General features: G+C 44.5%; 1 protein-coding gene across 2 annotated transcripts in view; it reads left to right on the top strand.

The window, feature by feature from the left end:
- Positions 1 to 22,003, top strand: part of GLRA1 (glycine receptor alpha 1) — an 86,014-nt gene that overhangs the window by 16,787 nt on the left and 47,224 nt on the right. For both annotated transcript variants that reach the window (XM_041747653.1, XM_041747652.1), the window contains exon 2: positions 17,797 to 17,924. In XM_041747653.1, the coding sequence (XP_041603587.1) occupies positions 17,797 to 17,924 (128 nt within the window). The remainder of the gene's footprint in view (positions 1 to 17,796; positions 17,925 to 22,003) is intronic.

Genomic DNA, 22,003 nt, shown 5'->3' with positions numbered 1-22,003 from the left:
TAGCCTTTCCCAGTTAGGAAAGGAGGTGGGGAGAACTTGATGAAACAGTTCCCTCAGTTCCGCCACCCAAAGTCCTAATTTCCTTTCCATCTGTCACCATGGATTCATGAAGAGACAAAAGAGAATAAGAAATAATATGGGGGGAAAAAAAGAAATAATATGGGGCAAGACATAAGAGGGGGGCAAGGTGTAGGGGTGGGGGGAAAAGGGGAGACAAGCAGAGTAATCAAGAGGGAAGAATCTCGCCCAGGTTCAACCAACACCATCCTGGGTGAGTCTCTCCCGCCTCTGGACCCCAGTATTCTCCTCTGTAAGTGGATGAGTGGACTGGACTAGCTGACTTTAAAGATCTCTCTCAGCTCCCTCATTCTAGGATTCAGAAACAAATGAAGGAAAAGGAGGAAGGTAGAAAACTAGAGGGGAAGAAGGGAAGGAAAGAGGCAAATGCTAAGGAGGAATGATGGAAGGGGAGGAAACAAGGGAAGAAAAAGAGGCATTTCCCAAATTAGTTGGAGTCTGCCTTCTTGTTGAAAGAGAAGAAAGGACTCTCGTATCAAGAATTATAGCAATAAAATAGCTTTAGCCTCAGGCAGTCAGCTCCAATGCCTCACCCCCGTGGGAGCCATGGCTGGGGGGGGGAGGGCCAGGGCAGATGTCTGAAGAACAGGACCCTGAAGCAGCCCAGGGACGCAAATGGGAGGGGTGGGTGCCTGGTTCTCAGGTCTAGGAAGGAGGGCAGCCCCTCCTCCTCTGGGCCTGACAATGGACAACAATGATTAGCATATTCCCAGGTTCTGAGGGATGTCCCCGGGAAGCAACTAGAGGGTGTGCCCAAAGGAGCTAGAGCTGTAACATTATCACGTAGTGCCTGCAAGGATGCAATCCTGGGAACCACCAAACAGAAAATCCCAGGCTACCAAGAGATCTTTCAAGGTCATCTTCTCCAACCTCCTGCCTCTAAGCATCCCTTCCCTAAGAGCCCTGTGCCAAAGGAGTTAGCACAGAGGGACACTCAGTCCTATTCTCCAGTTTGCAGAGCTGTCTGAGCCACCCCAGGCCTTGAGGCCCTTGAGGACAAAGACATGAGCACCTCTGACTGATTGAATACACCCTTAATGCACAGGGCAGGGTGCTGGGCACACAGTGGGCTCGCCAATAATTGATCAATAGGTGATACGGTTCTATTCTCTCTCCCAATAATATCTATTCTGTTGCTCAACATTTCAGTCTAAACATTCTTCCTTTTGTTTATTCCACTGTCCCTGTTTCAAAGTCCAACCTGTCATTTGCCTAAGAGGGCAGAACCTGGCAGAGCCCAGCCTCTATAGAAGTGAGGTAGAGTACGGACTCTGCAGGTGACGGGCCAAATCTGGAATTGACCCAAGGGAAGAAGTGAGTAGACAGCGTCACTACATAAACGCAGGTGCAAAGAAAAAGATCTTGGTTAACTGTTCACGTAACATAACAATGAGCAACTTCTGTATACCAGGTTCTTGTCTAAGCAATTTATCTGAATTTTTTACTCTTCCTAACAATCCTACAGTTAGAATTAAGTATTCCTAGCTTACAGAAGAAACTGAGGCTCAGAAATGTTAAGCAACTTTCAAGGTCATAAAGTAAGTAGCAAAGTCACAATTTTAGTCCACTCTTTTTTTGTTTTAAGATTTTATTCATTTATTCATGAGAGACACAGAGAGAGGCAGAGACATAGGCAGAGGGAAAAACAGGCTCCATGCAGGGAGCCCAACACCGGACTCAATTCAGGGACTCCAGGATCACGCCCTGGGCCAAAGGCTGTATGAGCCACCCACGTGCCCCATCTAGTCCACTTTTTAACCGGTTCATCCTTACAGCCCATTGCTCAGTTCAGCCTATCCGTGAATACTTCTGGTGACAAGAAACATGCCACCTCCTGATGCTGCTGCCTCTTCCATTACTGGGTGGCCCTAATGGTCAATACGGTCTTCCCTCACATGTATCAGGCAGCCAGCCGCCTCCATCTCTCAAAGTCCCACCTGCCTTCCCTGGCCGCCTGAAACAGGACAGGGGGCTGTAAAAGGTACCTGGGCTACGGACTCAGAAAAATCTGGTTCTATTCCTACCTACCACCTCCCAGTCATGTCACTCTCAACCAAGTCACTTCCACCATCTGTGCCTCGGTCTCTTCATCTGTGCAACAGGAACACAAATATGTATGACGTCAAGTATTTGGGAGAAGAAAAAAGACATAATGCTTGCAAAGGGCTTAACTCAGTGCCTGGCAAACAGTAAATATTCAAGAACATTATTTTATTGAGTCCCTCTTCCCCACGACAACCCAACAGAGATTTATAAAAAATGATCTCTCTGCCTAAATCTTCTCTGAGCCTAACACCCACAGAGTCTTTAATTATTCCTTACAGGTCAATTTCAAGTTTGTTTACCAGCCCAGTTGTTCCTTTTTGGGCCTGTTCCAACCTGCTAATGCCCTTCTTAAAATGCAAGGCCTACAATGGAATATAATAAATTAGCCAAGATTGGAAGTGCAGCCCACATCCCTTATTTCCTGCCATACCTGCCTCTTTTAGTCTTTATATTTTTTTGAAGTTCTTCAGGATTATCAGGTGTAACCTAGACTGGGCATAAAATTTTAGCAAAGAATGTTTGAATCTTTAAGAAACTTTAAGTTTTATTTGTAATAATGGCTAACACACCAAGTGGTGTGCTATGTGTCTAGCACCACATCTGCATCTGACACACATTTTCTCCCTCACCCCAACAGTCCTAGGAATACACTATTACTCTACTTTTTCTGATAAAGAAATAGATTTAAAGAGGTTAGATGACTTGCCCAAGATCACATAGCTATGTGGCAGATTTGAGTCCACCACGCCATCCTATCTCTCATATCAAGCATTTATGGAATGCTTATCATATCTAAGTACTTCCAGGGATAAAAGAAAAAATTGGGTATGAAACAGGCAGAAGACATAGGCAGGGGCAATTTAATATTAAAAAAAAAAAAAAAGAAATGGGGACTCCTGGGTGGCTGAGCAGTTGAGTGTCTGCCTTCAGCTCAGGGCGTGATCCCGGTTCAGGGATCGAGTCCCACATCGGGCTCCCCATAGGGAGCCTGCTTCTCCCTCTGCCTGTGTCTCTGCCTCTCTCTGTGTCTCTCACGAATAAATAAATGAAACCTTAAAAAAAAAAAAAAAAGAAACGTATTGCCCCTACAACATTGGACTTCTGAACTATGCTGTCACAAAGGTCTCTCCTTCTCCCTTCTAGTACACTCCAATGCCTAGGGCTTCTTGGGTAATATGAGTTAATGGAGAAAAAGGAAAAAGATAGAAGTGGTCATCTCTCTTCTTTTAACTTTCAGTGCCTCACCATTTCCTTCAACTCTTTCCCCTAGCAGACTCTACCTTAGAAAGAGTCTCATTTTCAATGAGGAGCCTGCTGGTTGTGGGGTTGGGGGAGATGGAAACTCCTTTACACTGGTGTCATTTTTCTGCCTTAGAAATAGTCATACTCCTTGACTCAGCAATTTTGCTTCTAGGACACAAACAGAGGTTTGTGACCAAGGGAAGTTATTTTGCTTCTAGGACATGAACACAGGTTTGTGACCAAGGGGAGTTTTCATAGCAACATTTATAATAGCTAAAATTGAAAATAATACAAATGCCCATCAGTAGAGGGATAGCTAAGTGAATGCTAATAACGCCACACACTGGCATAGGTTGTCATTTATAATCGTGTTTCTAAAGGTTTAATAACAAGAGAAAAATGCTTATTTAGAATCTTCAGTTAAAAAAAAAAAAAGCAGGAAACAAAACCGATTAGAATCTGTAGAGGAAAAAAGAAAACCCAGAAGAAATTTACTAATATGGTAACAGTAGGTATCTAGATAATGGGATTTCCAGGTGGTTTGGTTTTTTTTTGTTTTGTTTTGTTTTGTTTTGTTTTTTGCAATTTGTGTTTTTCCAATGTACATTTATTGTTTTAATCATCAGAGGAAAATGTTATTTTTTAAAGGGTTGAAAGAATCTGGTCTGAGGCCAGCCAGCCAGCTTGTGAAAAACGGTTTTTGCCACTGGACAGTTTCCATCTGTGCAGCAGCAATTACTACTCTGTTACCATCAGATCATCTTAATCTTATTGATTGAAATGCCAAAGTAATGCTATTAATTTACTACTTAACAGATAAATTACTAAGAGCATGGGAGAAGGATCCCCAGAGAGTGCTCCTTTAGGTGTGACAGTGGGTGGTCCTTGAACATTCAAGCACAAAGCACAAAGAAGCCTCTAGAAATTCATCTATTTATCCCTCATCATAGAGCCTAGATCAACTGACTTTCTCTGAATCAATAAAAATTGTATTGGACATTCACAATGTGCCAAGTACCAAAATAAGCACTACAAAAGAATTACTTATTCTTTACAATAATCCTAGGAGCAGCAACTACCATTACCCCTATTTTACACATGCAGAAACAAAGACAGGATGGGTCACTTGTCCCAAGGCCACACAGCTAGTAGATGGCAGAGCCTGAGCATGATGGCAGAGTCCATAGAACATTCCCGTTTCAGTTCAGAAGGGAGTTCTTACTTGGGTAGCACCTTACGTTTTCAACATGATTTCAAATGTAATTTATAAGTTAGGACAGAAGGTATCTATACTCTATGGATGAGGAAACTGATGCTTAAAGATGATGAAGGGCTGGCTCGACATCACACAAGAAAGGAATGGGGGGGGCAGGGGAGGAGGGGAGTCAAAGCCAGGATTTCTGACTCTACATCCATTGCTTGTCCCATCCCCTGGGCTACTTCTCCTCACAGTCTCTGAGACCTACAGCAAGAAGCAGAAGGCAAAAAACAAAAAAAAAACAAAAAAAAAAAACAAAAAAAAAGAAGCAGAAGGCAGGGACGCCTGGGTGGCTCAGTGGTTGAGCATTTGCCTTTGGCTCAGATGGTAATCCCAGGGTCTTGAAGTCCCATATCAGGTTCACCAAAGGGAGCCTGCTTCTCCGTCTGCTTTTATCTCTGCTTCTCTGTGTGTCTCTCATGAATAAATAGATAAAATCTTAATAATAAAAAAAAGGCAGGAGGCAATGGAATCCACCCCCCTGCAAGGTCCCCCCACGATTTACAAAGAGGTGACCTTGCTGGAGGATCCTGCAGGGTAGAAAGGAAAGAAACTCCAAAAGGAAAAGACAAACTCAGCAGAGACCCTTGTGTTCCTGCAGCCATTAGCCTCCTTCATCCTCAGTCCAGGAAGGGGCACCTGGTCTTTCCTTCATCATCTGTCTATCTTCTTTTCCCCTCACTGGGTCCCACGGGTTTCATGGACACGTCTTCTCCTGAATTCTCCTCAGTCAATGTTTCTTACAGAAGCTTATACTGAACCATAGAGGAGTGGAAACTCAACACAAAGCATATTCCAGTTGAGCGAGCTGTTTTAGCACATGTGAACAGCTGCTGCAAAACTTAGGCCAAAATCCCACCTCAGTTAGTCATGTATCAATTCTACCATCAGAGCACCTTGGTTATTAGGTCATTTAAGCTCTCCACACCTTCGTTTCCTCATCTGAAAAATGAAGGAGAAACTGGTACCTACTTCATTAGAGTTGCTGGATAGATTAGAAAACCTGTATGGAAAAGTTCTTGGCTCTGTACGTGACACCCAGAAACTGTTCAAGCATTGACGGCATCTGCTATTTATTGCTAGCTAACCTCTGAGTCAGTTTCCTTCTCTATGAGATAGAGATGATCATCCCTACTGATTTTGTAAAACTGTAACATACGGTCATTAACTTACAGCAGGTGTTCAATAACTTTTTTTTTTTAATGTACAAGATGACCAAGTCCTAGAATTCTATGACTCCTCTTCCTCTGTCTTCCCCAAGACTTTGGAACCTGCTGAGTGAGACAAAGAAGTTCCACCCCACTGAGCAGAGCTGCAGCTCCCTGTCTTAGAGGATTCAGGGGAATGAACAAGGGCTCTTTAGAGAAGTATTAGAGCCCTGGAGCTTCTGGAAAACTCCATATTTACATACAAATCCCCACTTCAACTAAACCCTCTCCACTCACAGTGAAGTGTTCTCTTTCTGAAGACCAGTCACTCAGTTGATTAAAGGCAGCTTCAGACTTGAATCCAACTTGCTCTTTCTACAATTTAAAGTCATTCTTCCTCAGAGCCCAGTGAAGATTGTTTATTTTCTCAACGTCATCCTTTGAAATCAGTCTCCTGGATGCTTGAGGGCCACACACATCCAAGCTCCACTCATGAAAACCTCTATTTTCTCTGGGATAAATAGCCCCTTTTTTGTTGAAGCATTTCCTATGGCTTCATTGCAGCATGGCTTATTTTCCACTACAGGCCTGAACTAGTATAGACTTTGAAGGAAAAAGTGATGTTTTTTCTAATAGGCCCAGATATTCAAGCACTTACGTGTCTTCATGAAGGACTTCCTCTTTCAGTTTGGGAGTTCGTGCAAACTCAGGGCTGGGGCATATTCGCTACTGATAAAGTTAAGAGAAAAGTTTGTCAGGTCTGGTGTACCTGGAAAAGTTATTTAACCTTTTTGAACCTCAGTTTCCTCATCAGTAAAATGGGAGTAATGAATCCCAACCCATAGGATTATATTAGGGACTAAATATTGAAAATAAAGCTCTTAGTGTAATCCCTGGTACTTTATAACTACTCAACATGGGCCAGCTGTTATTATTACGTTATTCATATTTTGTTTAATAACCTAGTAAAATGCCTGACTTACGGTAGGCACTGCATAAATAGCTTGAGATAAATAAGTAAACAGATGAAGTAATAAATTAATGCTCAAATGAGAGGATGATGACCTTCAAGTGCCTAGTGAATGAAAAAGGCTGACTGCCCTCTGAAAGGAAGAGCTTGTTCCCACTGCATCTGTAAAAGCACGGGACATTTGGCCATTCAAACAACACCTGTAGTGGTAAAGGCAGGTTGTATTTAAAGATGAGTGAACTGAGATGGAAAAAAATTAAGCAAAAGTCAAGTTAATGACAGAGATATTCTGAGAAACAATTTAATGAATAGCCAAGAAGGTTTCACCCATCCCCTTCCAGTCTTTTGGGAATGGCCAAATAGTCAGGATGCCCAGACCACATCTGGAGATCCTAGTCACATTATGGCTCTGCTACCCAAGATCCTGAGCAGATCTCTCAACCTTCCAGTGGAGGCTCAATGTCATCACCAGTACACGGAGATGCTGTCACGGGCATGCAGTGACATATATGGAAGTGCCACATACATGGAAAGCACTATTTGTATGCGAGTGATCCATCATATTGTTCTCAACCCATACTTCCTGATTCCCAGAATTCTAGGAATTCCCATCGGTCATTCTGAGAGCCATGCAAACATTTTATCATGAACCACAGTGGCTCCTCAGAGGGATTTTGCAATCACTACCACTTGGAAGAGTCAGCAGAGTGTAATAGTTAATAGTGTGGGCTTTAGAGGCTGTGTCCCTTATAAGCTATACAACCTTGGCCACATTTTTGAAAATGCAAGCATCAGCTTCCTCATCTGTAAAATGTAAGTAATGATGTCTTCTTCATAGGGTTGTTGAGAAGATTAAATATAGTGACACATGTAAAGTACCCAGCGCATAATAAGTGCTAAGTGAATGGGAGCTATCACTACCATGAGCTAATATCATGACTTTATCTGTTTTTATCCTTTTATTATTTCTTCTCAATATTTATACTCCCAGGTCTTAGCAACCTCAAATGACCAAACCCTGCTTGGTGCAATTTTTCCTCCCAAAACTTTTTGTCCAGAAGCCCTGAGCTCCATTCTCTGCAAAGACATATTTTTCCAGTGAGATTTATCTGATTAAAAAGAAAGCTGCATCGAAGGTAATGAGAGCCATTTGCTCTCCTGTCCAGCTCGTGGGATGCATGCTGATTATGCAGGGCCTGCTAAGAGCTTTGACTCTGGCACAGCAAACCCCATTGGCCTGTTCTTTAGCACTCAAGTCTCTGAAGGATCCCCCTGGATTCTTCATACTATAATTCATGGGAGAGTTGGGGTGGGGGGCTATTTGATACCCACAGGCTTAAGCCAAGTGTTCTTTTGCCATGGAACCAGATTGCAGAATGACACAGATGGTCAGAGGCATGGGAAAATTGACCCAAGTGAGACATATAGGGACAGTCAGTGAGATGGTTGTTGTAGAACGGACAATGTGAGATGGTTGTGGTAAGGGAGGTGCATGGGGGGTGGGGGTGACTGGGTGATGGGCACTGAAGAGGGCACTTGATGGGATGAGCACTGGGTGTTATGCTATATGTTGGCAAATTTAACTCCAATTTAAAAATATGTAAAAAAATTATATACCTCTTAAAAAATAAAAAATAAATAAATTAAAACAAAAAAATTGTATTTAGGGATCTATGGGGGGAGAAATGTGAGGTTTATGCACAGACCTGGGTTTGACCTAGGCCACTGGCCTGAGTCAACCCATGGGAGGGTTGTGGATGCTCTCAAAAGAAAAGGATGGCTTTTCCTATTTTCCTGCCTTGGATTTTCCCAGAGGACATCAAGTATTTTCCTCAGAGACTGACTAAAGGTATCAGAGCCAGAATTTGGGTCAAATCACATCACTGAGGCCCAGTAACTGCACAGCTAAATTCTGCTTCCCCCGGGATACCAGGTGCTTCTTACCCATTTAACAAACATCTATTGGGCCCTGACCATATGCCAGGCTCTGTGCTTCATGGAAACCATACTTATTAAGAGCCTGGAAAGAAACTTGCAAACACCATTCTTTCAGGGTCTTGTCTATAGGGCCCCTCGATTGCCCCCAATCCTGAAGAAAAGGAAGGCTATAGAGTAGAAGGTTGATCTTGAACAGAAAACACAAAGGGCTGCTGTCATTCCAGCCTGGAGACCAACATGTGGAGGACAATAAGAGGGGCTAGAGGAGGGAAAGTTTGGATGTCATTTAAGCAAATACAGTGTGGTGTCCACAGCTAGATCACCGTGCACATCTTAAGCCTTCATTGACTTACTTGTAAAATAGGATAGACATCTTACCACTTGGGCTATTGGCAGGATAAAGTGAAATAAAAGATATCATGCCATTTGTTGCCATCAAACAAGAAAAATAAAAACACAGCTTTTGGGAAATAAAATGAGAGGCTGTGGGAAGTACAGACTCCCTCTCCTGTGGGATTTGATTACCTACAGGAAATTCTACACTAGATAGACTGGGATTGAGGCTCTGTGATGCCATAGCTGGGCTAGGACTAGGGTGAGGCAAGCAAGGCACCCAGGATACCAAATTTAAAGAGGGGCTCACTCTTGGGCCCCATGGTTGGCATGTCCAAAACCCTGAGAGCGAGTGTCTCCTTCAATTTCCCAAGAAGCATCCTCCCCTTGCCCTACTGCTGGCCTGTTTCGTGTAGATACATGAAACAAAGCAGAAGAGTTTGTAGATAGAAGGTTATCCAGAGCAACAGACCAGAAGCAATGATAAAGTAAATGAAAGATCCCTAGAGATTCCTACTTCCCTAGGGGCAGAGGGAAAACCAGAGGGAGTCTCAAGGTTCCTTCCAGCTCAAAGATCCAAGATTTTATCTTTCTTCACAACAGAATTGTATTCAAATACTTGTGCTTTCTGATACAGATAAGGTTTTCTTATAGGAAGCAGATATAGCTGCGGAGGTGGGGTAGGATGGGGAAAAGAAGTGTTTTTCCATAAGTCCCTGGGGGGAACTGGACTCTGAGCAAGCCAACTGTGACATTCTGCTCCCAGGGATGCTTAGCAGATCATGAAGTGAGAGTAATAAGATGTCAGGCACTCCCTGGCCAGCCTAAGCCCCTCACTGCAATCAAATAAAATTGGAATTGCACAGCTGGCCATGAAAAGCCAGATGTTGACCTAAGGATGCAACCCAGGCCAAGCTGAGGGAGACCAGCAGGGGCCACCCTGCACAACAACCCCCAGGTTCCTGGCTGTCAGAGCCAGGGACGGGAAACTGGTCCAGTCCACAAGGCCAGAGAGTGCCAGCCACCCCTCTTCCCAGGAGTCTAGGATATGGAGCCGTCCCCAGTACCTCTTCCCATTCCTTTTCCCAGGACAGCCCGTGGGCAGAAGAAAGCTTTCTCCCCCAAATGCACAACATGGACAATGGCAAACGTTGGTTCTCTCTGAAAGTGCAGGGGCTAAAATTAATAAAACTCAGGAAAATTCTCTGATTCATGTCCCCACCACCCCCTAAACACCACCTGTCTTCTCTGAACCACCATAGCAGTCCGATTATGTCACCTAAGCTGGGTGGCAGCCTCTGATATTTGTTAATATACCTAATCTGTTCTACCTGCAACAGAGGGCAACAAGGGGGCAAAGGCCATTCATCAACAAATGATTATTGATTGCCACCACATGCCAAGCACTGAATGAGACAGACACAAACTCTGCCCACCTGAGGGGCTTTTTCTATAAGGCAGTGACATGTTCATCTGCATCTCCCCCAACACGCTTTATACATATAGGGGGTGCTTCATCAATCAGAAGGATCACAGGATTTCACAGCAAGAGGGCCTGCAAAACTGAGACGACCTAGCACTCCACAATCTAGTCCCTTGACAGACTGATGATCCATTCTACCTTCCCTGCTGGGTCAAGCCCCAGAGCTGCTCTCCAAGCAGCCATCACCTTGAACGGAGTGGACACTCAACACAAAACATTCATCGTGCCCAATCTAATGCCAATCTGCCACTCACAGACGACGAAGCAGTGGGCCGCCTATGAGAAAGATTTAGCCCGAGACCACACAGAAAGTTGGAGATAGATCGACGGCTATACCCACAGTGACGTTCAAAACTGTGTTGTGAGTAAATGCCCGTGGAAGCACAGAGCACACTTTCTAACAACATTTGACTAGATTTCCAGGTACTTTCTGCACAGAATAAATACTGGCTCATTGGATAATGTCCCTTCCAAGGCAAAGCATGGCTAGATATTCCAGCCCACTTCAGAGGATAAGTTGCCTGGAAGCCAAATTGGACACCCCTCATTTGCAGTTGTTTTTGAAGGGCCCATTCCTCAAGCTTGGCCAAACCACATAGTTCAGTACAACCAGGAAGAGCAGAGAAACCAGGATGGCTTATTTTTAATGTAAAGGGATTAGGGGACAGGCAATCTTCCCTTAACTGTTAGATCCACCATAAGGACACAGACCAGTGGGGGGCCAATCTCTACTACTCCCAACCACAGAGACTCCATGTTTCATCCTTACCTCTTATCATTGTCTTCTCTCTCTCTCTCTCCCTCTCTCTCTCTGTCTCTCTCTCTTCCACCCCTTCCTTCTCTCCCTCATACACACTAAGTTTCTTTCACTTCTAGACTGTACACATGCTGTTCCTTCTACTCAAAACACTCCTCCTCCCCTCTTTCTTCCAGGCCAATTCCACACCCAACCTGCAAGCTCTACTGTAAAATTGGCTTTTTCCTCAAAGCCCCCTGGGAAGCCCCCACCCTCCCACTACGTGCAGTCAAGTGCTCGTCCCCTGTCTTCACTGAGCCCCTTGAGTATAGCACTGGCCACAGCTCAGGCACCTTCACATCTGCACACTCTGCTCCCCACTCCACCTCCCCTCTCTTCTCAGCCTGCACCTGCAGCTTCTCCTCCAGTGTGCCTTGCCTCTCCTTTGGCTACCCTCTGCCCGTTAGTCTCTCCTCTGAACCTCACCTTATAACTTCCTTCCCCTTTTCCATCCTTGACCTCCTGACTTCTCTACTGGTGTTGAACCAAGGAGATGCAATCTGTCGGGAGGATGTCCTCTGCCAACCCAGAATGGTTCTTGGTGGTGCGGTGTCATGCAGGGTATAATTGAAAACTGTTTCTCCCCAGCATTGTTGCCAAGCCCAGTTCATCTGAAATTCGGATGGACAGCTCCATATTGATTCCCTATTTCCAATTGATGTTGCAACAGGAGAATGAGAATCTGAGCATTGATCTGGCCTTTCTTGCAACAAATCCCTGGAAAATGAGTTGTTCCATTGGAGAGAAATCTCGAGACTGGGTTGGGAAAAACCAAGTCACAAACATGCTCACATTCCCCCAAAAGAGTCAAATTTAGATGTCCAGATGAGATGTGTGAAAAAGAAAAAAAAAGGGGGGGGGGTGAATATTACAGACTAATAAAATGACAGTTTAGGGCCAGAAGGACTCCTTGAGATTATTCTAACCCCCTTATTTTATAGCTTGGGAAACTGAAAGCCATAAAGGGAAAGTCACACAGCTCTCACTTCACTATGTCACCCTGCCTCCATCCCCCCACCCTTGGCTGGGAAACCCACTCCTGGATTTTTCCATGGTCTCTTACATTAGGAGTCAAAACTGACGGGCTTTAAGTACCAAAGTCTCCCAGCATGACAAATCTCCTAACTAAAAGGTGACAGAGTTTAGCACTCTGTCCAGTCTGTGCGGCTTTTGCCACAAAGCCTTCTCGGTGAGGCACAGAACACTTGGTCCCTAAAGCTCTCATGGTCTTTCTGAAATTACTATGAATCAAATTTGTCTCAATCGAGTCTGATTCACTGCATTACAGTGCAGTAATCCCTGAAACAATTTGCATCATTTCCAAATACTTTCATAGGGTCAGCAAATCCGAACAATCAAATGTTTCCCTTCTCAGATTCATCCCCAGCTTCTCTGTTCAGTGTAGCTCACAGTCTATGGGCCAACGTTCAAGTTCACCAGAGGTAGTGGTTCTAACGCCGGGACACCTGCACCCCGATGTTTCTAGCAGCAATGTCCACAATAGCCAAACTGTGGAAGGAGCCTCGGTGTCCATCGAAAGATGAATGGATAAAGAAGATGTGGTTTATGTATACAATGGAATATTACTCAGCCATTAGAAACGACAAATACCCACCATTTGCTTTGACGTGGATGGAACTGGAGGGTATTATGCTGAGTGAAGTAAGTCAATCGGAGAAGGACAAACATTATATGGTCTCATTCATTTGGGGAATATAAAAAATAGTGAAAGGGAATAGAGGGGAAGGGAGAAGAAATGAGTAGGAAATATCAGAAAGGGAGACAGAACATGAAGACTCCTAACTCTGGGAAACGAACTAGGGGTGGTGGAAGGGGAGGAGGGCGGGGAGTTGGGGGTGAATGGGTGACGGGCACTGAGGGGGGCACTTGACGGGATGAGCACTGGGTGTTATTCTGTATGTTGGCAAATTGAACACCAATAAAAAATAAATTTATTATTTTAAAATAAAATAAAATAAAATAAAATAAAAGAGGTAGTGGTTCTAAAAGTGCACCAAGGGTTCCTTGATGAGTATTTACTTTGCACACAAGCACAGAGCACAGACTGACTATAGGGGGCCCTTGAACTAATTCTGTGCAAAATGTACTTTCTGAATATAGACAGAAATGTACAATGATTATCCAGTGGAGGGGCATGGCTACTTTGACACTCAAATGGAGCCTTTGTATTTGAAAAAGAATTAGAGAAATTTTGGTGTAGGGCAAAAAGAGATGGGGGATGGCTGGGGGTGGTTCACCCACAATATCGGTGAATTACTATTGTATATTTGTCTTTCGGTTCTTCTCGTTATCTCAAGAAGAGTCTCAGTCAGGTGTTAATATGTCTCCAAACTTTTGTGATACCTCCTGGTCTTCCCCTGGGATTCCCGGCAGGCTTTGCGTTCTGAAAGTTGGTGATCAACCACGTGTTGATTTTTAGACTTCTTTAGTAGAATTTTAGACTTCTCTTTTTGTTTTGTTTTCACTACTTTCATTATTGGGGTTATGTCTATTACGGCAAATAATACTGCTTTTTCATTTTTAAGTAGTGAAATACCAAGTTCAGTGTTTAAAAATAGTTTGGGGGTACCTGGGTGTCTCAAGGGGTTATGCATCTGCCTTTGGCTCAGGTTGTGATCCCAGGGTCCTGGGATCGAGCCCAATGTCAGGCTCCCTGCTCAGCAGGGAGCCTGCTTCTCCCTTCTCCCACTCCCCCTGCTTGTGCTCAATCTCTCTCTCTCTCTCTGTACAATACATAAATAAAATCTTTTAAAAACAAAAAGAGCAAGTTTGAACGAAGTGAGGCAATTTAAGGAAACATTGTAACTTACTAGGAGAGGTGGTGCAGAAACAAGGCCAAAAATGTGAAAGGGATATCCAAAAACCCACTGGTATGTGATGTGTGGGGAAGTTGGGACTAGCAAATCTCAGAATTTCAAAGAATTCTGCTGTGAATCACTTGACGAAACAGATCACGTGGTGACCCACAACTCTTTCTTCTCCACCTTACAGTGTGGTGAGTGCAGTTGTTCCAGAATTGCTGGAAGTCAGACTCATGTTCTGATGTTCCTGAATGTAGCAGATAGTAGCAAGAGCAGCTATGTTATTGATACTCTTTGCAATTTACAAGGCTTTCCCATACATTGTAGCTTTTGGATGAAGCAACACTTAACAGTTTGATTTCTAAACCCTTCTGTCCTTAAAGTGCCCTGTGACTTGAGGCCAGTTACTTAACCTCTCAGAGTCTCCATGCCCTCAAGTTCAGCATCCCCTGCCAGGGCTTGCAGTGAGTCAGTGGCCAGGTGCTGCAGACATGAGCGCTAGGGTGACCAGAGGACTCCTCAGCTTGGGGGAGGATTCAGGTATTAAATGGCACATTTTGCTAATAGCAAGTGGTAGGGGATAATTTGGGGCAAATTCATTCTCTCACTGTACAGCATAATAGGATTCAGGCTTATGAAAGAGGCCTAAGGGCTAAGAGATGGCTGGTGCTCCAGTAGCTGCTGGGAGGGAGTACTATGTTCCCAAATCTTATTATCTGAGAGAAGCGGCTGCAGAGAGAACAGGAACTTATGAAAGCTTCATAACCCCACTCCTAGAAAGGTTCTAGAAGTGAATTATAGCAGCAGAAAAGTCATAAATCACCAGCTGCATGCCTGTGGTCACTTTTGTTCACACCAGAGCCACAGAGCAGCCATGAGTCTGGTGCTGAATGGGGAAAAGGCTGGGACTGTGAGCCATGGAAGGTATCTGGCAAGACTTCCCAGCCATGTGGAGCCTATGGTGCCACTGAAAGCAGCAGTGAGACCAGAAAGAAGACCCCAGACTGGCTCTGAACTGCTTCACAAACACACACACAAAAACACACACACACACAGCAAGGCAAGAGCAAGACAATGTATTACATGCCCACTATGTTCCAAGAACCGTCCTAGGTGTTTTTTATGTCAATTACTGCTTGTGTAAAACTAATTTGACCTAGGAGGCAACTCAAGTTCAGAGAGGTTGTGTAACTTCCCCAAGGTCACACAGCTTATAAATGAGACAAGATAAATTCCAATCATCTGTTCTTTTCACTCTTTTTGTGCTTTCTTATATTACCTCTCACAGTTCATTTTGGAAACACATATATGCACTACACATACCACATATATACATCCACACAAGCATTCCATATATTCATACCCTATAGCTCATATATTCCACCCCACATATACACACACAAATGCCATACTTAACAACGTACTTTCACATGAACATAGGTATTCACGTTTGCACACGTGTATCTATGTAACACAATCCACTGCACATCCACAAACACCTATCACATCCCAATCCCCACACACGCCCATACATGTCTACCCACTTGTACACATGACACCAACTCACAAACATCCAGAATCACACACAAAAGAAAAAAAAAAAACAGGAAAATGTATTTGTCTTTCACCCTGTCGGTAAAAATGAGCTCTTTAGTATATGGGTAAGGGATCTTCAGGTGACATGAGTGTCTGAATAATCCTGAAATGCCTTCTGAACCTGCACAGGAATACCAGATTGCTTTCAGTATTCTTCATTACTGGAAATAATAGCGTAATTACTTTAAAATTGTTAGTCCATACATGAATATTTATGAATACCCTCCTAACCAGAATATTTGTTTAATTAAAGTAGCATAGTATTCATTCATTCATTCACTGCACAATCACTGAGCACCAATTATGTTTGAGATACGTGATAGATATAGCAGGGGATTAAAAGAACAAATAAACAATAAATGGAAACACCATGGTTGGGCAGCCCGGGTGGCTTGGTGGTTGAGCGTCTGCCTTTGGCCCAGGGCCTGATCCTGGAGACCCAGGATCGAGTCCCACATCGGGCTCCCTGCATGGAGCCTGCTTCTCCCTGTCTGTGTCTCTGCCTCTCTCTCTCTCTCTCTCTCTGACTCTCATGAATGAATAAATAGATTTTAAAAATCTTAAAAAAAAAAAAAAACACCATGATTCCTGGTCTTCAAATGCAAACACAAGTAACTATATTACAAGGTAGCACAGTCCAGGACCTGGTGAATGAGGGGATGAGAGGAAAAGGCAACAAGGAGACAAGATGGCTCTGGAGCTTGTAGACTAGCCAGTGGACAGACGCTGGTGCTGTCTGGGGAAGTGTGCTCTGGAGGAGCTGGTTCAGAGAGGAAGCTATGGCATTCCGTTTGGGAGATGAATTTGAGGCACAGGACATCTAGATAGACATGCCCTGCAGGTGTTTGCACGGGAGGAAAGGGGGCTTCCTGAGCAGCCAGGCAGAGATACAGATTTGAAAGTCATCCATTAAAGGTCATCACTTAAACCGTTACAGCTGTGAGATCAGAAACAAGCCAAGGTGAAGAACAAGAGAGGTTGAGTGCATATCCTTGGGGAACACCTACTTGGCTAGGTGACAGAAGTTCCCATCTTATGCAACACACACACACGTGTGTGTATGTGCACACACTCATCCCTCTATGCATGCACATCCTTCAACTTACCAGCTGCTGACAGCACCACACCCCAGGGTTGCACTTGATCCAGCTATCTCCTGGTACAATTTCAGGACTGGGAAAGCTCAGTTGCCCAAAGAACCTGAATGATTGTTCTTTCACCTTTCAGCTTTCAATCTTGACTCTTTTAGAAATCTATCCACCTTTGAGATTGTGGCAAGGGGACAGCCACTGTCCTTAGACTCAGTAATTCATGCTATGGCATGAATGAGGACCCGAACCACAATGTCACGTGGGAGTGGGGGATGGGGGTTGGTGACAGAAACAAGTGTGAAGCACTCCAGCAGCCTTGAATCCCCCAATCCTGATACACTGAGGCAGACTGATTTACTCTGGGACCTACATTGTTCTCTTCCACTAACTATACCTCAATTTTCCCAACTGAGCATTTTCTAAAGTGTATGTTTCATGAGATGGTAGTCCCATAAGCATAGGCCTCTAAGCTTGTTAAAGCTTCTGAGAAGACTCGAGGTAAAGATGCCTGATTAAATTTCTGTTCCCCAATGCATTTGACTTGGGCAACATTTTTTTTAATTAGTGACTGATTCTGAAGAGAAACTTTGGGGAAAAGCTGAACTATTAGATCTCTAAGATTCTCTCTAGATGTGCTATTCCCCAGACCCATAACAGTGCAGTCACTCAGAACACGGGGCTGGGCCTCGGGGGAAGTTGACCCTTCAATCTCCTCCCAGGTAGGCCCAGCAGCCGAGTATGATTGCACAAAACCCCAGAGATGCAACCTGAAGAGGCAGCAGCTTCTCCACAGCATGAGACAGGCAGCTGCCTGACAGGATTCCATGTTGGCTGATGTCTGGCCAAACAAACAATTTAACCTGGCCTTTCCTCATTAAGGACCCACACTCCCTGTTTCCTAGGCTGAGAACACTCTGGTGGTTCTTGGATCTGGGCAAGGCTGGGATATGATCACAAGGCCATCATTAACCCTCTGCTTTCCTCTCTTTTCTTAGCCTTGCTGCTTCCAAGGAGGCTGAAGCTGCCCGCTCTGCACCCAAGCCCATGTCACCCTCGGATTTCCTGGATAAGCTAATGGGGAGAACCTCTGGATATGATGCCAGGATCAGGCCCAACTTCAAAGGTAGAGAAAACTTTCCTTCCAGATTCTCAGGGATCTGCTTTCCTAAATTACAGAAGCAAACAGCATGGTATTGTACGCAGATGGCAAACACATGGTATGACTCCGACTCTTTCCCAGATGCAGACATTGTTCTGTCTTCTCCCCACCAAGCCCAAACAAAGCTTCAGAGAACCCAGCTCAACAGTACCTCTGCCTGCCAGGGGTTAGTATGTGAATGAAAACCTATTTGCTCCCTCTGGTGTAATAGACAGATAGACAAATATGGAACATGGAGAAAGGGGTTCATGTTTTGCTTCAGGTGCAAACGTATACTCTGAACTTTGATAAGCCTCTTCCTTCCTCTGGGCCTCAGTTCCTCATCTCTGCAGTGATAGAGTTGGATGTATCTGTGGGTTATAAACTATGCTTCATGGAGTTCTCAGGTTTCCACCATGTGCCCAAAAAAGGGACACAGGGAATAATGAGCAAGCCCACCCTCACTTTTCCTCTAAGCAGTTTACTGTTATTTGTTTTAGAGAAGAAACTTCCAACTAAAATTCATCTGCTGAAAGTTCCCAAGGATTAGTATATAATTTTGAAATAGTCCAGTCTAGGGGCTCCTAGGTGGCTCAGTCAGTTAAGCATCTGCCTTTGGCTCAGGTCATGATCCCAGGATCCTGGAATCCAGCCCTGCCTTGGGTTCCCTACTCAGCAGGAAGTCTCCCTCTCCCTCTGCTGCTCCTGCTGTTTGCACATGTGCACTCATGCTCTCACTCTCTCTTTCTGTCAAATATAAGTAAAGATCTTTAAAAAAAAAAAAAAAAAAAAGGTCTAGGCTAAATCAGAGTCACAATTTCAAATGGCTCCAGGGATAACAAGTAAGGTGAGCCCAAAGTGAGGACAAAGGGAGTTGTAGCCACTATGGAAAAACAGAGGTACAGTCTCCTCGAAAGGGCACAGCCTCTCCTTAGCCCCAGGCCACAGTTACCCTACAGGAATTAGGGCCTCATGTTTCCTAATCATCCAGTACTCTAAGAAGAGCCAGAAATCAAGATTTAGGCAAAATTTCCTGATTCCTAAAACATGTGAATTCAAAAAAAAAAAACATGTTGGTGAGCCAGATATGCCCTGTGGGTGACCAATTTACACATCCTCACCAGTGTGATCTAAGAAGCTTCTTTCAGCTCTGAAGGGCTCTATGAGACCCTGACGTCTGCTACTAGAGGAGACAGGTTCCCTTAGTCATGTCTGTGGATACCCAAAGAAGTTGCAGCAATCCCAAACTGCCAAGCAGAGTTCTATAGGTACGATTGTAAGGAGCTCCCTGGGACCCCAAGCTCTCTGACCTTCCTTCCAGTACCCCTTTAAAATCTTATTTCAAGGATCAACTGCCAGCCTCCTAATCAATTCTTGATTCCAGATGCCCTTCCTCACTGTTCCTTTCGGCTCAAGTCCAAGACCAAACAAGGGATGTGACAGCTAGTAACAGCTTCCTAATATTTGCTTACCTGGCTCCCCCTTCTCCAAGTACCCTTCTCAGAGTGCTCTGCAAATGGAAAGTGCTCTGTGAAATGCATAGGGATTGGTTGTTTGGGGCCCACCTCCCACTCCTCTCTACCTCCAGGCTCCTCTGACCCCTTCTCCCTGGGCCCTATCTCCCAGCATCCTTAGCATGACCATGGTTCCCTCAAGAACAGGTAAATCATGACCAGTGCTCCTGCCATAGTGCCTGGGACCACACCTTTCACCAGGGTCACAACCTCAAACACGCAGAGGGATCATGTATGGCACATGAGTGAAGCGGGACCGGGATAAGAAAAAAACAGAAAGCACAGGCTCATCTAAGGGCAGCCACTTGTCAGGTGCTAAGGTAGCTGCCAGGTAGGAATACAGGCCCTGGGCAGCAGGCCTTCCGAGATAAGACTTGAGGGTTTTCTAGGAAGTCTTCCAAGTTGGCAGCTAAATGACACCTTTTAGAAACTCCATTGGCCAAACATGGTCAAGAACAAGGACCACCAGGTTGCCTCCAGGGCCGCCTTCAGTTTTCCCGAATTCCAGCTCACCACGCCCCCTGGTGGGCTCTCTCGGAACTCCACCCGGAGTGTCTAGCTCTCCCGAGAGAGGAATCCCTTTCGTTGCATGTGTACCATACAGCGTTCATGTATTAGTTATCCTTTGTGCATAGCACAGTACTTGGCACATAGGTGGCCCTCAATAATCCTTTCAAAAACAAATGAATGAACGAAGGAACCAAAATATATGCAAAGGCATAGGGCAGTTAAGTGACTTTCCCAAGGGATGCCATCTAGATTAGGGATTTTCACTCAGCTACATTTACTCAATTCTTGGTACCATGCTAGTGATTTGTTGATTTGTTTATTCATTCATTAATTTATTTACTTGTTTATTTGCTTAGCAATGGACAGTTTTAAGAAATAAAATTTTGCTCAGACTATAAAATTATTGAATCAACACTCTTCTCCTCCCTATCCCCATCTAGGAGCCTTACTTTGAATATCTGGTCCCCAAATCTACAGCACTAGATAATGTCTTAGTCGCTTCCCAAAACTGCAGTGTCTCTACTCCCTTCAGTCCCCTCTAAGTCAGGCCCTGAGCAAGGTAAATCTTCTAGGACACACCCCCCCCCCTCCCTCCACCCTACCCTCTAAAACTGGGAAGCAAGGGTTCACCACTCTGCCTTGTGGTAAGGGGTGAAACATTGGCATGAAGGTTCTTCTGCCCCTGAGTCCCAAGGTCCTTTCACACTTCCACTCCAGGCACAAATAAGACTTCCAAAAGCCACAGAGCTTACAAACACAGAGCTCCTGAAAAGGCCATGCAGATAAGGCCTCTGTAACCCTAACACAAGAGGAAGAGGTCTGCATTGTTTGGAAACTCTACAGAGTGATTAATCACCCAGCAGTTTCCTTCAAACACCAGAAATCTTGCCTGCTCTTGACTCTCCTGAAGATCAGGATGGCAGGGAACAGCAGGCTCAGTCTGCAGAACACAGTGGCAATGCAAATCAGAGTACGGAAGTAAAGCATGCTAACACTGGAGTCCAGTCCTCCCACCACTGACCTGATAGTGTGACCCGAAGTACATCACTTGACATATCTGGGCCTTTGTTTCTGCATCTGCAGAAGGATCCAGTAGGGCTTCAGACCTTCTAGCTCTGATAGTCTGTATCTTCTTTAAGACTTTGTATAGGATAATGGCTCCCAGGATTGGGGCACAGCCTAATACAAACACATACACAAAAGCAAAATTAAACTTTAATATTTAATGAAATATATACATTATCCTGCTGCCAAAGGCGGCCGGATTGTAATTTTCTCGAGGATAATTTAATTTCAGATTTATATCAATGAACCACACCTCCCCATGGGGTCCCTTTGGCTGGCGCCCTCTCACACACATAAATCAGGATCTAATTTATATGGGAGTCACAGCACCAGATGCTTGCAGGGCCTGGGTGGGAACTCTGAGTGCGTCATTTCAAGGCACTGGCAGTAACTCTTTGGGGCATCTTAATGGTATGAGACTGAATGAAAAGAAAAGCCTGGGTCTGAGTCTAAATGAGGGGAAAAAATTAATGGGTCTTTGTTTAGGTGGAAGTGACAAGGAGGCTGATTTTCACTCAGCATAAGGGAAATGTTTTAGCAGACAGAAGTATCCAACTATGGAAAGAGCTACTCAAGACAAAATGAGTTCCCCATCACTGAGGTGTTCAGCCTTGAATGGGCAGCTGGTGCCACTACAACAGTGGTTCCTAAACTTGGCTGTGTGTGAGAATCACCGGGTAGCTCGTTAAACAATACATTCTGGGCTAATTTCCGGAGATCTGGGTTCACTGGGTCTGGGGTTGGGCCAAGGAATCTGCAGTTTAAATTATGCCCCAGGTGATTCTACTACAGACAGTACTTTGGGAAGAAATTGATAAGGTGACCTTTAAGAAACCTTCCAGCCCTGAAATCCTGTAACCATGTAATTCACATGGGTAGCTTCCATACGGGAATTCCAAACCAAAGGAGCTCAAAGTGTCTACCCAGATCATGCACTACTCTCCCAGACTTACGGGGAAATTGTAACCCAGAAAC

The sequence above is a fragment of the Vulpes lagopus genome, chromosome 3, assembly GCF_018345385.1.
Source record: "Vulpes lagopus strain Blue_001 chromosome 3, ASM1834538v1, whole genome shotgun sequence".
Classification (NCBI taxonomy): domain Eukaryota; kingdom Metazoa; phylum Chordata; class Mammalia; order Carnivora; family Canidae; genus Vulpes; species Vulpes lagopus.
The sequence above is the reverse complement of the archived record's forward strand: the minus strand, read 5'-3'. Positions and strand labels throughout refer to the sequence as shown.